Source organism: Ctenopharyngodon idella, chromosome 13 (assembly GCF_019924925.1).
Source record: "Ctenopharyngodon idella isolate HZGC_01 chromosome 13, HZGC01, whole genome shotgun sequence".
NCBI lineage: Eukaryota > Metazoa > Chordata > Actinopteri > Cypriniformes > Xenocyprididae > Ctenopharyngodon > Ctenopharyngodon idella.
This window is the reverse complement of record NC_067232.1, coordinates 29,169,263-29,182,544: the sequence shown is the minus strand read 5'-3', so window position 1 is coordinate 29,182,544 and position 13,282 is coordinate 29,169,263. Positions and strand designations below refer to the sequence as shown.

Below are 13,282 nucleotides of genomic sequence, written 5' to 3'. Positions count from 1 at the left end.
GCGACAGTCCAGTTCTTCTTCTCCTTAGCCCAGGTAAGACGCTTCTGACGTTGTCTTTGGTTCAGAAGTGGCTTGGTACGTGGAGTGTGACGGTTGTAGCCCATTTCCTGAAGACGTCTGTGTGTGGTGGCTCTTGATGCACTGACTCCAGCTTCAGCAGTGACCCTCTGTGGCTTACCCTTATTGTAGAGGGTCTTGATGATCGTCTTCTGGACAACTGTCAAGTCAGCAGACTTCCCCATGACTGCTGTTGGGATTACTGACTTAAACCCAGTATTTATACCCTGAGAATGGTCATTTAATAGAACTTGAAATTAAATATTCTAATAATTTGAGATACTGATTTTTTTATTTTGATGAGCAGCAAGCTGTAATCATCAAAATGAAAACAAAGTCTGGAAATATTTTACTTTATGTCTAATAAGTAAAACAAAACTTTTTCATGATATTCTAATTTATTGAGATGCACCTCTATGTACAGTATCTCACAAAAGTGAGTACACCCCTCACATTTCAGTAACTATTTTAGTATATCTTCTCAAAAGACAATACTATAGAAATGAAACTTGGATATATTTTAGAGTAGTCAATATGCTGCTTGTATAGCAGTACAGATTTACTGTCCTCTGAAAATAACTTAACATACAGCCATTATTGTCTAAATAACTGGCAAAAAAAGTGAGTACACCCTAAGTGAACATGTCAAAACTGTGTCCAAAGTGTCAATATTTTGTGTGAGCACCATTGTTATCCAGCACTGCCTTAATCCTCCTGGGCATGGAGTTCACCAGAGCTGCACAGGTTGTTGCTGGGATCCTCTTCCACTTCTCCATAATGACATCACGGAGCTGCTGGATGTTAGACACATGACGCTTCTCCACCTTCCGCTTGAGGATGCCCCACAGGTGCTCAATAGGCTCAATAGGTCTGGAGACATACTTGGCCACTCCATCACCTTCAGCTTCAGCTTCCTCAGCAAGGCAGTTGTCATCTTGCCGGTGTGTTTGGGGTCATTATCATGCCATTCGGCCCAGTTTCTGAAGGGAGGGGATCATGTTCTGCTTCAGAATGTCACAGTTGGAATCCATGTTTCCCTCAATGAAGCAGAGCTCCCCAGTCCCAGCAACACTCGTGCAGCCCCAGACCATGACACCTCACCAGGGCGTCGCCACACATGCTGGACACCATCTGAGCCAAACAAGTTCATCTTAGTCTCATCAGACCGCAGGACATGGTTCCAGTAATTCATGCTCTTGGACAGGTTGTCTTCAGCAAACTGTTTGCGGGTTTCTTGTGAGCCAGCTTTAGAAGAGGCTTCTTTCTGGGACGACCGCCATGCAAACCGACTTGCTGCAGTGTGCGGCGTATGGTCTGAGCACTGACGAGCTGACCTTCCGCTTCTGCAACCTCTAAAGCAATGCTGGCAGCACTCATGCATCTGTTTTTTGAAGCCAGCTTCTGCACCTGACGCACAACACGAGGTCTCAACTTCTTTGATTCAACTTCTTTGGCCTGTTCCGAGTGGAACCCGTCTTGGAAAACCTCTGTATGACCCTGGACACTGTGCTGTAACTCAGTTTCAGGGTGTTACCGATCTTCTTATAGCCTAGGCCATCTTTGTGGAAAGCAACAATTCTAATTCTCAGATCCTCAGAGAGTTCTTTGCCATGAGGTGCCATGTTGAACTTCCAGTGATCATTATGAGAGGATTGTACTCAAAGCACCAAATTTTAACTGCTCTAATACAAGATACTCAAATTTGTATTGTCCTGTTAAACAGACAAAAACATGAACATGATGAATAGGACATGTGGCTTTGCATGGTTAAACAACATACAACTGTTATCACTCAGGGTGTACTCACTTTTGTTGCCAGTTATTTAGACAATAATGGCTGTGTTAAGTTATTTTCAGAGGACAGTAAATCTGTACTGCTATACAAGCTGCACACTGACTACTCTAAAATATATCCAAGTTTCATTTCTATAGTATTGTCTCTTGAGAACATATAATAAAATGGTTGCTGAAATGTGAGGGGTGTACTCACTTTTGTGAGACTGTATATATTTTTATTTATTTATTTATTAAAATGGAAAAATTGCCAAGAATAATAAATGTAAAGGGATTATGGTGAAGCATGTTTACGTAATTCCTTGGATTTCATTTGGGCTACACAAAATGCAAAGATAATGGTCCTGGTCCAGTTGAACTTAAACAACGGTAGGTTTAAACACCAACAGAGGCAATTTGTGAAAGGGAAGTGACGTCACCATTTAGCCTTGAAAAAAAAAAAAAAGTATTTAAACTGGTATCATGTACATGGACTAGGCAGTGACACCATTTTACCTGGTTAATGAATTATTCCCAATTTCGTCAAGTGTAAAGAATATTGATGCTGGTTTTCACCACAGAATAAAAAATAAAAACATAATTGTGACTTTATTTCTTGCAACTCTGACTTTTTTTCTCAAAATTGCGAGATATAAACTCAATTGCGAGTTTTCACAACACACATTGTGTTTATTTTTATTTTGTAGCATAAACAAGCTTCCATAAAAGAAAAAATCCACAAAGAAATCAGCTGTTTTAATCATCATACACCAGTGTTTCTCAACCAGGGGTCCTTGACATAATGCCAGGGGGGCCTTATAAAATATCTGAATATGAATTTTTGTATATTTTGACATTTGACATGTTCCCATAAAAGAAGATAAAATATGTATAATATAACTGACGATATGACTAAATATAGGACAAGTCAACTAACGTAGTAGTAAATTATACTTTATTGCATTTGGTCGTCACAAAAACATTAATGACACCAATGATTTTATTCTGGGGTCCTTGAGGATGGTTCCACATATGACGGGGGTCCATTACTCAAAAAAGGTTGAGAATCACTGTCATTCACCATTAAGGCAATTGAAGAAACACTAAACTGGACACAGAACGGTCTCCAAATCACAATGACTGGTTTGAACGAAAACAACTTTTTATTAACCAGTGTGATCACAAGCGTTCAATCTTTACGCAGTCTCTTGTGCACTGAACACGACTTCACTGACCGTCTATTATCCATTCATTCTGGCAGAACTCGTCCACACACCGTACTGTAACTGAGAGAGCAGTCACCTTCATTACAAACACATCATTTCAGTTCAAATAAAATCACACACTGGAGCGACACAGAAAAGTCCGAGGCACAGATATCAACAGTTCTGCATCACTTATTCACTCCGTACATAATCGGTATGTGAAATAAACAGAAAAGTCCTTTAGACACCCAAACAACACATAAAAACTATAGACTTAGTTAACTTCCCACGTGTGTGTGTGTGTATGTGTATGTGTGATATCTTTCATGTCTTCCCCTGATTGGACAATCATCATCAAGTCATCCAAAATTGTCTTAAACGTCAAGAAAAGATTTCTCATCAATCATTTGGTATCTGTTATCTAACACTGCTGAGGTGCTGTGATCTATGGAAGATTGCTTCTGCCACTAAATAAAAAAAGGTAATTGCGACTTTTTATCTCACAATTCTGACTTTTTTTCTCAGAATTGCGAGTTATGAAGTCAAAAATGTGAGATATAAACTCACAATTGCATGTCATAATGTCCAATTGTGAGGGGAAAAAAGTCTGCGTTTTGTCTCAGAATTGCAAGTTTATATCACACAATTCTGATTTTATATTCCGCAATTCAGAATTGTGAGATAAAAAGTCGCAATTACCTTTTTTATTTCATGGCGGAAACAAGCTTCCACAGTGATCGGATCAGGACGTCTTCTGAATAAATCATATACCTGCAGTATTTCTGACAGTTATTTGTAACCCTCTGCTTTTATGGCTTCCTTTGTTACGTCCCACTTCCTGTGAGCTCTCCTACTGAAGACGATTTCTGCCACTGTCAGTCTGTCTTCTTGCCGTGGCAGTTTCTCTGTTCCATGTTTCTCCGGCTGAGCTTATGTTTCAGTCCGCTTCCCGAAGCTCCTGCAAATCCCCATCTGATGAGCAGCTCGGTACAGGATTGTCCACGCTTTGGGAATCACCATTCGCACCGCAGTGCAAGTGTTGGGGACTCTGGGAGTTAGAGTATTTCCTGTCAGACTCTGGAGGGCAAACATCATCATCTCCCTGTGATCCCTGCTCCTCCTGCTCCTCCTCCTGTTGCTCTGATGGAGGTGGGTTTGGGTGTGCCGTCGGATTGGAGGAGGGTTTGATGGAGGTGTGACACATGGGGCATGTCTCTTGCACATAAAGCCACTTTCTCAAACAGTTGCCATGGAAGAAATGACCACAGTATGTTATTACCGCTGATGTCATGTCCTGTAGGTTAGGGAAAAAAAGGTTAAAATGGATTTCATCATCATTGTGATGCTACACTAACTTTTACTGCGCTTGTTCTGACCTGGAAGCAGATGGCACAGACATCATTGTGATCCCGCAGCTGCTCTGCATTGGCCCGTGGCAATACGTTGATTTTTCGAGCAGCTTCCTGTCTAAGCAGGAAGCTTCTCCAGCCGGCCTGGGCACGTAGCCACACGTTGCAGTAGGAGTGGATGATAATGACCGACGCTCCCATCCAGCTCCACTCTCCCCACAGCGACTCCCACGCTCCGTACGCCACCACACACACGGCCACCGCAAACTCCAGCACTCGACACACTCCGTTCACGTAGTAAACGATCTCATCCAAACCGGGCAGGGCCGCGCCGCGCCACACCTCCACCATGAACAGGCTGTAGATCAGCAGAGTGCCGGTCACCTAAGAGACATGTGAAAGATCAGCATGCTGGGATCTCACTAAATAACATGAAAATGAAAAACAGAGCACACCTGCAGTGAAGTGAGCATACAGCTAGACACCAAGATCAGCAGCCAGAAGTCCATGTTGAAGAACTGGGAGATCTTATAGGCCATGAATCCCGGAAAGAGCAGCAGAAACCCACACATGGATAAACCACGCAAGTGCTTCCACACACACCTGAGGAGAGAGAAAGATCACACTGAACCATTCGGATTTGATCAAGCATTAAAAACACAATGTTAAACTCTCAGATTAAACAGACACTCAAATAACTCAATTCTGGACAAGAAATTTTAAATCAGTTACATTACAGTAGAGTTGTCAAACGTACCAACTTCGGTACTGAAATTTTAAAAATGTGACACTTTGAGCGGATTCGTAAACACCTCTGATTGGCCACTGTGTTCATGTGCTCAACAGATATGTCTGCGATTGGCTACAATGATCAACGCACGGGAGCGTTTGAATTTGAAAGCGTTTTGAAAGCGACCGGTCAGCTGATAGACACCTGCTTTCAAACGCTCCCATAAGCGCTCAGTGAAGAGCATCATTGATGACTATTTACAATATGTTTTTGAAGCGTTGATCATTGTAGCCAATCACAGACATATATGATGAGTGCATGAACACAATGGCCAATCAGAGGTGTTTACGAATCCGCTCAACAGCGTTCAAAGTGTCACATTTTTAAAATTTCAGTACCGACTTGGTACCGAAGTCGATACTTTTCGTGGTCAGTACTTTTGATGACACTACAGTACAGTTTTTTCTGGAAATTCAATCCCCAAAGTGTTATATTTACACTACTGTTTAAAAGTTTGAGGTCAGTCAGAAAAAGATGCATTAAAGTGAATCTAAAGACATTTATAAGGTTGCAAAAGATTTATATTTCCATATTCATCTAAGTGTCACTCTCAGCAGTGTGGGCGGAGTCAGATGCTCAATAACAGTATATCTCTAATTTGTCTAATTTCTAAACTTCCTTTTATTGCAAAAATCCTAGAAAAGGTTGTGTTTGATCAGCTTTCTTCTTTTTTTAGCAGAGATAAAAACATAATGGATAAGCTTCAGTCAGGGTTCAGAACTGGTCATAGTACTGAATCTGCCCTTATTAGGGTATTAAACAATATTTTGACACACTGGATCATACCATTTTGTTAAAGCGCCTTGAGCGGTGTGTTGGGGTAAGTGGGGTGGCTTTACGTTGGTTCCATTCTTACCTGGAGGGAAGAACTTTCACTGTAAATATTGGGAATAACTGTTCTTCTGCTGCTCCTGTAAGTTACGGGGTACCTCAGGGCTCTATTTTAAGGCCGTTGCTTTTTTCTCTATACATAATTCCACTGGGCTCAATATTTAATAAATTTGGCATTTCATATCATAGTTATGCTGATGACACGCAGTTGTACCTGCCTTTCAAAGCAGGAAATAATGCAGCTGAAAATTCCTTGCTGAATTGCCTTGAGGAAGTGAAATGTTGGATGAAATTTTTCAATGTTAAATGATAAAAACACTGAAATTGTGCTTTTTGGGGGGAAAAGCACACTGTTTACTCCAAAACTGAGACTGGGGCAGTTTTCATTCCGTGTGAAAAGTCATGCCACTAACTTAGGCATAATTTTCGATTCTGAGCTCAAAATCGACCGTCAAATAAACACAGTATTAAAAAATAGTTTCTTTCAATTGAGGAGGATTGCAAAATTAAAGTTTTATCAAAGAATGATCTTGTTGAGGTTACAACTGGTTCAAAATGCTGCGGCCAGACTGCTGACAAATACTAAGAAGAGAGACCATATAACTCCAAAAAAAATGAATTGTCTTTAAAATTATGTTATTCATTTTTAAAGCCATTCATGGTTTGGTCCCAGAGTACCTTAAGGATCTGTTAAGTTATTCAATCCTCCTCAAGATCAATAAGATCGAACTCGCAGATTATGTACACTTCTTAAGTGTAGAGGTGATCGAGCATTTTCAGTTGTGGCCCCTAGACTATGGAATGATCTTCCTTTCTCTGTGTTCTTCAACCTCTCTCAACTTTTATGGTTTTTTAAAATGCTTTATAAACAAATGATTGATTGATTGATACCTCCAATCTGTCATTAACACTCATGTGTTTAGGTTGTAAATGAAACAACATGCCTGTTTCTACTGGCTCCGAGCCCCAACACGACCGGCTCTGTGATCTCACTCATGCTCTGTAAAGTAGATGTGAGAACGATGAAGAGGATGATGAAGAGCAGAAAGCAGCGCTGTAGAGCGGCCATGTCCAACAGCCCGGTCTGCAGGGCCAGCAGCAGCAGGGTCACGCCCTCGGTCACGCCCCTACGATACACAAACACACAAACATCTGAACTGAGCGAACACAAGCACACAATAAACCTGCACGATCCTCTCTTACCTGTGCATGACATTATGGTTCTGGAGAGCGTTGAATCCTCCGAGGTAGAACTTACAGAGACTCAGGAGTCCCAGAGCCGTATAAGACACCACAAACGTCAGGCCGAGCAGGGAGTATGGGCTAGCACAGCATTCGGATACACTGCAAAACACACACACACTTCTGATTCAATTCACATTTCATACGGCCATTCAGCCAGATTGAGCACTCTGCGGTTTACCTGGTCAGGAGGTAGAGCAGCGGCCCCTGCTGGATGGTAGTGCCAAAATTGGTGATAAGTTGCACTCCGAACAGCACAAACCAGAAGACACTAAACAACACGGGCACAGCGAAGCCATGCCAGAGAGACACGCCGACGGCCATCAGTCTGTATAACTCCGTCACCTACGAAAACAACAGAGTCTGAGACGAGAAGAGCTGAGACGACGTACGTGCAGAGATACAAGCGTGTACCTCTATTTCCATGATTTCTCTGTAAGTGGCTCTGGCCAGTCTGTACGGCACAAAGAGGTTGACGAGGAGAAAGACGGCCACCTCGGCCGCTGTGATCATCATGGACACTGAGGAGAGCGTGAGGAGCCAGTCCAGAGGGACAGAAAACACACGTGCCAGAAGAGGGAGCAAGTGTGCCGAGAACAGCCACAGACGTCGAGTCCGCATGAGGAACGCACACAGCGTACTGATTATTATCTGACCTGCAGGTGATCACACACAATAAAAGACAGTCATAATCTATACTGACATGCACAAATATTTCAAAAGGTAATTGTGCCATTGCACAAACCATACAAAAATACAATAGTAAATTTCTTAAGCACTTAAGTCACAATTTTAAGTAAAGGTAGCGCAAGTACACTTTTCAATGCATGTATGTACGTGTATATAAATATTAATATATACATTAGGGCTGTCGATTTAACGCGTTAATTAGATTAATTAATCACGGAGAAAAATACGTACTTGCCCCGCCCCAGACCAAGTAGGTCACATGACATGACAATGACGAATGACTGATGACGAATATGACGCAGGGCAGCAACTCACTGCACGAGCCTATAGAATGCAGTCAGAAAGTCCCTAAAACTCAAGATTTTGAGACAAAAAATGTCCCTGTTTGAGATTTTGTCTCATATTTATATAATATGATACAGTGAAACTAGTCTACTGTATATCACAGGAGTGCTGCTTCTGTCCTGAATTGCACAAATGCGTTCATTACAACTGATTTTATACAACGGTTCAATAAATAAGTTAAAATTGTGTTATTTTAGACAAAATATTGTCTGTTTTGCTTAGTTTTGCCAACAAAAATATAAAGACAAAGCAGAACTGTTCGTCTCCAAGCAACACACAATGGTGTTTCATTTCTGAATCCATGTTTTGAACAAATCAAGTGAACTAATGATTCAATCGACCATTCATAGCGAGAGCCATTTACTTCATTCCTGAATGAATCAGCCATTTGAACGAATCGAATGAATGAATGAGTCAATGACTTAATCATTAAGACATTTACTGCCACCTACTGGTACTTTAGAGTACAATTAAACAATAATTTTATATTTCCATATTAATTTAAAATAAATAAATAAATAAATAAAACATTAAAGGGATAGTTTGCCCAAAAATGAAAATTCAGTCATCATTTACTCTCCCTCATGGTCCAAAAGTTGAATGAAATAAAATATTTCTTTCTAAAGATACTTTTTGTAAAGTCTATTTAATGCTTTACACAATAATGACTTGTAATTATCTTCTGGGGGTAATTTCTTGGCCAAATCTGATGTGCGATTAATTTGTGATTAATTAGATTAATTGCCACATCATGTACTTAATTAGATTAAAAATTTTAATATACACTATATTGCCAAAAGTTTTGGGACGCCTGCCTTGAACTTTAATGACATCCCATTCTTAATCCGTAGGGTTTAATATGGAGTTGTTCCACCCTTTGCAGCTATAACAGCTTCAACTCTTCTGGGAAGGCTTTCCACAAGGTTTAGGAGTGTGTTTATGGGAATTTTTGACCATTCTTCTAGAAGAGCATTTGCGAGGTCAGGCAGTGATGTTGGTGAGAAGGCCTGGCTCACAGTCTCCGCTCTAATTCATCCCAATGATCTTTATGGACCTTGCTTTGTGCACTGGTGCGCAGTCATGTTGGAACAGGAAGGGGTCATCCCCAAACTGTTCCCACAAAGTTGGGAGCATGAAATTGTCCGAAATGTCTTGGTATGCTGAAGCATTAAGAGTTCCTTTCACTGGAACTAAGGGTTCAAGCCCAACCCCTGAAAAACAACCCCACACCATAATCCCCCTCCACCAAACTTTACACTTGGCACAATGCAGTCAGGCAAGTACCGTTCTCCTGGCAACCGCCAAACCCAGACTCGTCCATCAGATTGCCAGACAGAGAAGCGTGATTGGTCACTCCAGAGAACACGTCTGCACTGCTCTAGAGTCCAGTGGCGGCGTGCTTTACACCACTGCATCCGACGCTTTGCATTGCACTTGGTAATGTAAGGCTTGGATGCAGCTGCTCGGCCATGGAAACCCATTCCATGAAGCTCTCTATGCACTGTTCTTGAGCTAATCTGAAGGCCACACGAAGTTTGGAGGTCTGTAGCTATTGACTCTGCAGAAAGTTGGCGACTTCTGCGCACTGTGCGCCTCAGCGTGCGCTGACCCCGCTCTGTGATTTTACGTGGCCTACCACTTCGTGGCTGAGTTGCTGTTGTTCCCAATTGCTTCCACTTTGTTATGACACCACTAACAGTTGACCGTGGAATATTTAGTAGTGAGGAAATTTCATGAATGCACTTATTACACAGGTGGCAACCTATCACAGTACCACGCTTGAATTCACTGAGCTCCTGAGAGCGACCCAGTCTTTCACAAATGTTTGTAGAAGCAGTCTGCATGCCTAGTGCTTGATTTATACACCTGTGGTCATGGAAGTGAACACCTGAATTCAGTGATGTGGAGGGGTGTCCCAATACTTTTGGCAATATAGTGTGTAATATATATATATATATATATATATATATATATATATATATATATATATATATATATATATATATATATATATATACACACACACACACACACATTTTTACAAACTTTTATGTTAGATGTGATTAATCACAATTAATCAATTTGACAGGGGCATTTATTACATATAGCACAAATACACTTTTCAATCAAATCATTTAACAAAATAAAAGTTTGTCATGTTTCAAGGTTTCATACAAGGCAATAGAGAAACTGTTCAAAATGAAAAGGTCTTGGACAATTTCTGGTTGTCAAAAATACTAAAGATTATTATTATCAAAAATAATACTAAAAATTGTTTTGAGAAGAGATCTAGCATCTTTTGTGTGCAGATGCAACTTGGTCTGATATTTTGTATTTAATGCAGTAAAATTCAGACATTTTTTAAAGTGTAACTTAAAGGCACAATATGTAATTTTTGCCACTAGAGGTTTCTTATTCAAAACAAAGGCGTAGCTTGATGACACCTTGATCTCGCTGAATCATGGGAGGTGTTGTCTACACGTCTACAGCTGGTGGAAAAGAAATGGGACGAGACTCTGGCAGAAATCATGTTCATGGATGAGATTATTAACGTTACTGTAGTATGAAGCAGAGCGTGGCGAGTGATGTGGGAGCTGAACGAGGCCGCTGGAGCGATTGATAATGAGAGTCGCCTCGCAAGCAGTGGAGGCATGGTAGTAGACATGGTAAAACATGGTACTCTCGGAAAAATCAAGAAAACGAGATTTAAACAATAAGACTAAACAAGATTATATAACATGATTAGTTTGAATGTATCCAAACAGTTGCTCACCTGTCTAATAAAAACACATAAAGCTTCTTTGGTGTTTCCATGATTTCTACAAAATAAAATCGTAAATCGTGGGTTACGCGTGTGATGATGTCACGGTCCTTGTCCTGGTTAAAATTGCTTATTTCTCTGGATTTAAAAAATAATCTTGCAAACATTATGATAATGTAAGTACACAAGTCAACAAAATATATAACACTGTTCTAGTGGTTCTTGGATACTTTAATCCAAAATCTTACATATTGTGCCTTTAAGTGTCCAAACTTTTTTGGGGGCCCACTGTATCATATATTTTGTAATCTAATGCAATTGCATTAAAGGTCCAAGCGCTTTAAGGCATCAGCGTAAGGGTTGTGATCCGCGTAACTTACTGGTGAGTGCCGTCACAAAACGGTTCAGCGCTGGAGAGTCCAGAAAGACCGCACCACCATACCCATACTGAGCTTCACCTCTCACATAATCTCTGTTAACAAAACAAAACCCTTTGAACATCTTCAAACTAATAACTTCACACCCTTCAAATGACCAAAATCACGCTGATATTTTCACCTGACAATCTGATGAGCCATGTAGAGCAGCAGGGCACAGAGAACATGCAGGTAGAGCTGGATAATGTGTCCGAGCGGCAGCAGCAGCACCACAACACTCACCACATGACCTGAGGAAACACACAACAATATAATACACAGAGCTAACACTACAATATAATGATAATCACATTATATTTACCCAAGTAATATATGTTCCAGAGGACATATTTGTACTTGAAGAGCATGTCTTCAGTCCTGGCTTTGAGATGATCCGTGAAGCTGTCAATGTCACATTTGTACAGCATGTCCAGCACCAGAATACTGGGCACCCTGAGCACAACATTCGCGACCTCTTCTAGTCGTGGCATCTTGACCCTGTCAGAAGAACACCTGTACTGTCACATTACTATGACATCTTCATAAGACCGTGATCTTCTATTCTGCTCCGGTTTGGAGGTCCTCTAGAAGATGTAAAGCACATTTCTCAGTGTGGATCATCAGTAGATCCGATGTGGAAACTGTGGGAAGAGAAACGATGACAGATCTTTGTTTTTCAAGATGCGTTTCTTCAAGATCTCGTTTCCGGGTTGTTTTCTGACGTTCAGCAAGACTTCATGCAAAATTATACTTCTAACACATCTTACACCAGTCTTAGCTGCTCTCCTGGCCTACTCAGACCGGTTTAAAATAGGAATTGGGAACTCTTCAGCTGAAGTCAGGCAGGGAGACCATCTAGACCTTAAACTGGCATAGACCAGCAAAACTTCTTAATACACGCTGTAATTCACTCGTGCTTTAAATTTACTTGACGAAAAATAACACGAATTGTAATTTTTTGTGATATTTCAATGTATTTTTAAGACGGTAGTCTCCCACCTCAGTGTGTGTTATAGTCGCATGGCAGCTCGCGCTCTTTCTCCTCAAAACAAAAGGGCGTCAGAAACACAACTCATCCCCGAAAAATAAACAGTCCCACACCTGTCACGACCACACACTGCTTTTACCGTCAACTGCAAACATTCCACTTCCTTTCCTCGTTTCTCTTCTTCTTCATTTTTTAAAGCAGTGGATGAAATCTACACTTCTGCATTACCGCCACCTACTGTTTACATCACCTCCGCCGACCAGAGGCCAGCTTCCGCTTCAGCTCCTCACAGTCCAGCGCTATAACAACTAATACAACATCTATAGATTCTTCATTCTCCATCCGTCATATTCTCATAGTCATATCTCGCTTTTTTTTTTTTTCTGCCTGTCAAAAAATCCAAAACCACCTCATTATTTATTTTCTGGAGCTAGGCTATATGTCTTCTTAAAGGGACAGTTCACTCAAAAATGAAAATTCTGTCATCATTTATGTTTGTAACCAAGTGGATCTCGCCCCGCATTGACTAACATACACTCTAAAAAATGAATAAAATAAAAATGTAAACTTATTTTATTTCATCTAGTTTCTAAGCTAAAATAAGAAACAAAAAAACTATAAGAGATATAAATAAGAAACTAAAACAGAAATAAAAAACTATATAGACATTTATAAGCAAAAACTAAAAGACAAACAAAAAATTACTAAAACTTTTAACTAAAATTACAATGAAAGCAGAAAAACTAAAAATCAAATCTAATCAAAATTTTAAAGAAAAACTATAATAGTACCTCAATGATAAGTGTGTCAGTCCCTGACAAGCACTGAACTGAGC

The 13,282-nt window shown here is 40.4% G+C and overlaps 1 protein-coding gene across 4 annotated transcripts; it reads right to left on the bottom strand.

The window, feature by feature from the left end:
* Positions 1-2,492: 2,492 nt before the first annotated feature.
* On the bottom strand, positions 2,493-12,693 carry zmp:0000000662 (RING finger protein 145). Of its 4 annotated transcripts, none has more exons than XM_051917221.1 (11): positions 12,561-12,693; positions 11,782-12,100; positions 11,602-11,710; positions 11,424-11,515; positions 7,662-7,903; positions 7,429-7,592; positions 7,209-7,349; positions 6,950-7,132; positions 4,840-4,987; positions 4,412-4,768; positions 2,493-4,329 (listed from the first exon to the last, which is right to left on the bottom strand). In XM_051917221.1, the coding sequence occupies exons 2-11, from the start codon at positions 11,948-11,950 to the stop codon at positions 3,973-3,975; spliced, it is 1,962 nt and encodes a 653-aa protein (XP_051773181.1). In that variant the 5' UTR covers positions 11,951-12,100; positions 12,561-12,693; the 3' UTR covers positions 2,493-3,972. The 4 variants fall into 4 exon arrangements, with proteins under 4 accessions (XP_051773181.1, XP_051773182.1, XP_051773183.1 ...); XM_051917222.1 differs by having other exon boundaries at positions 11,782-12,043; positions 12,459-12,659; XM_051917223.1 differs by having other exon boundaries at positions 11,782-11,957; positions 12,459-12,659.
* Positions 12,694-13,282: the final 589 nt, after the last annotated feature.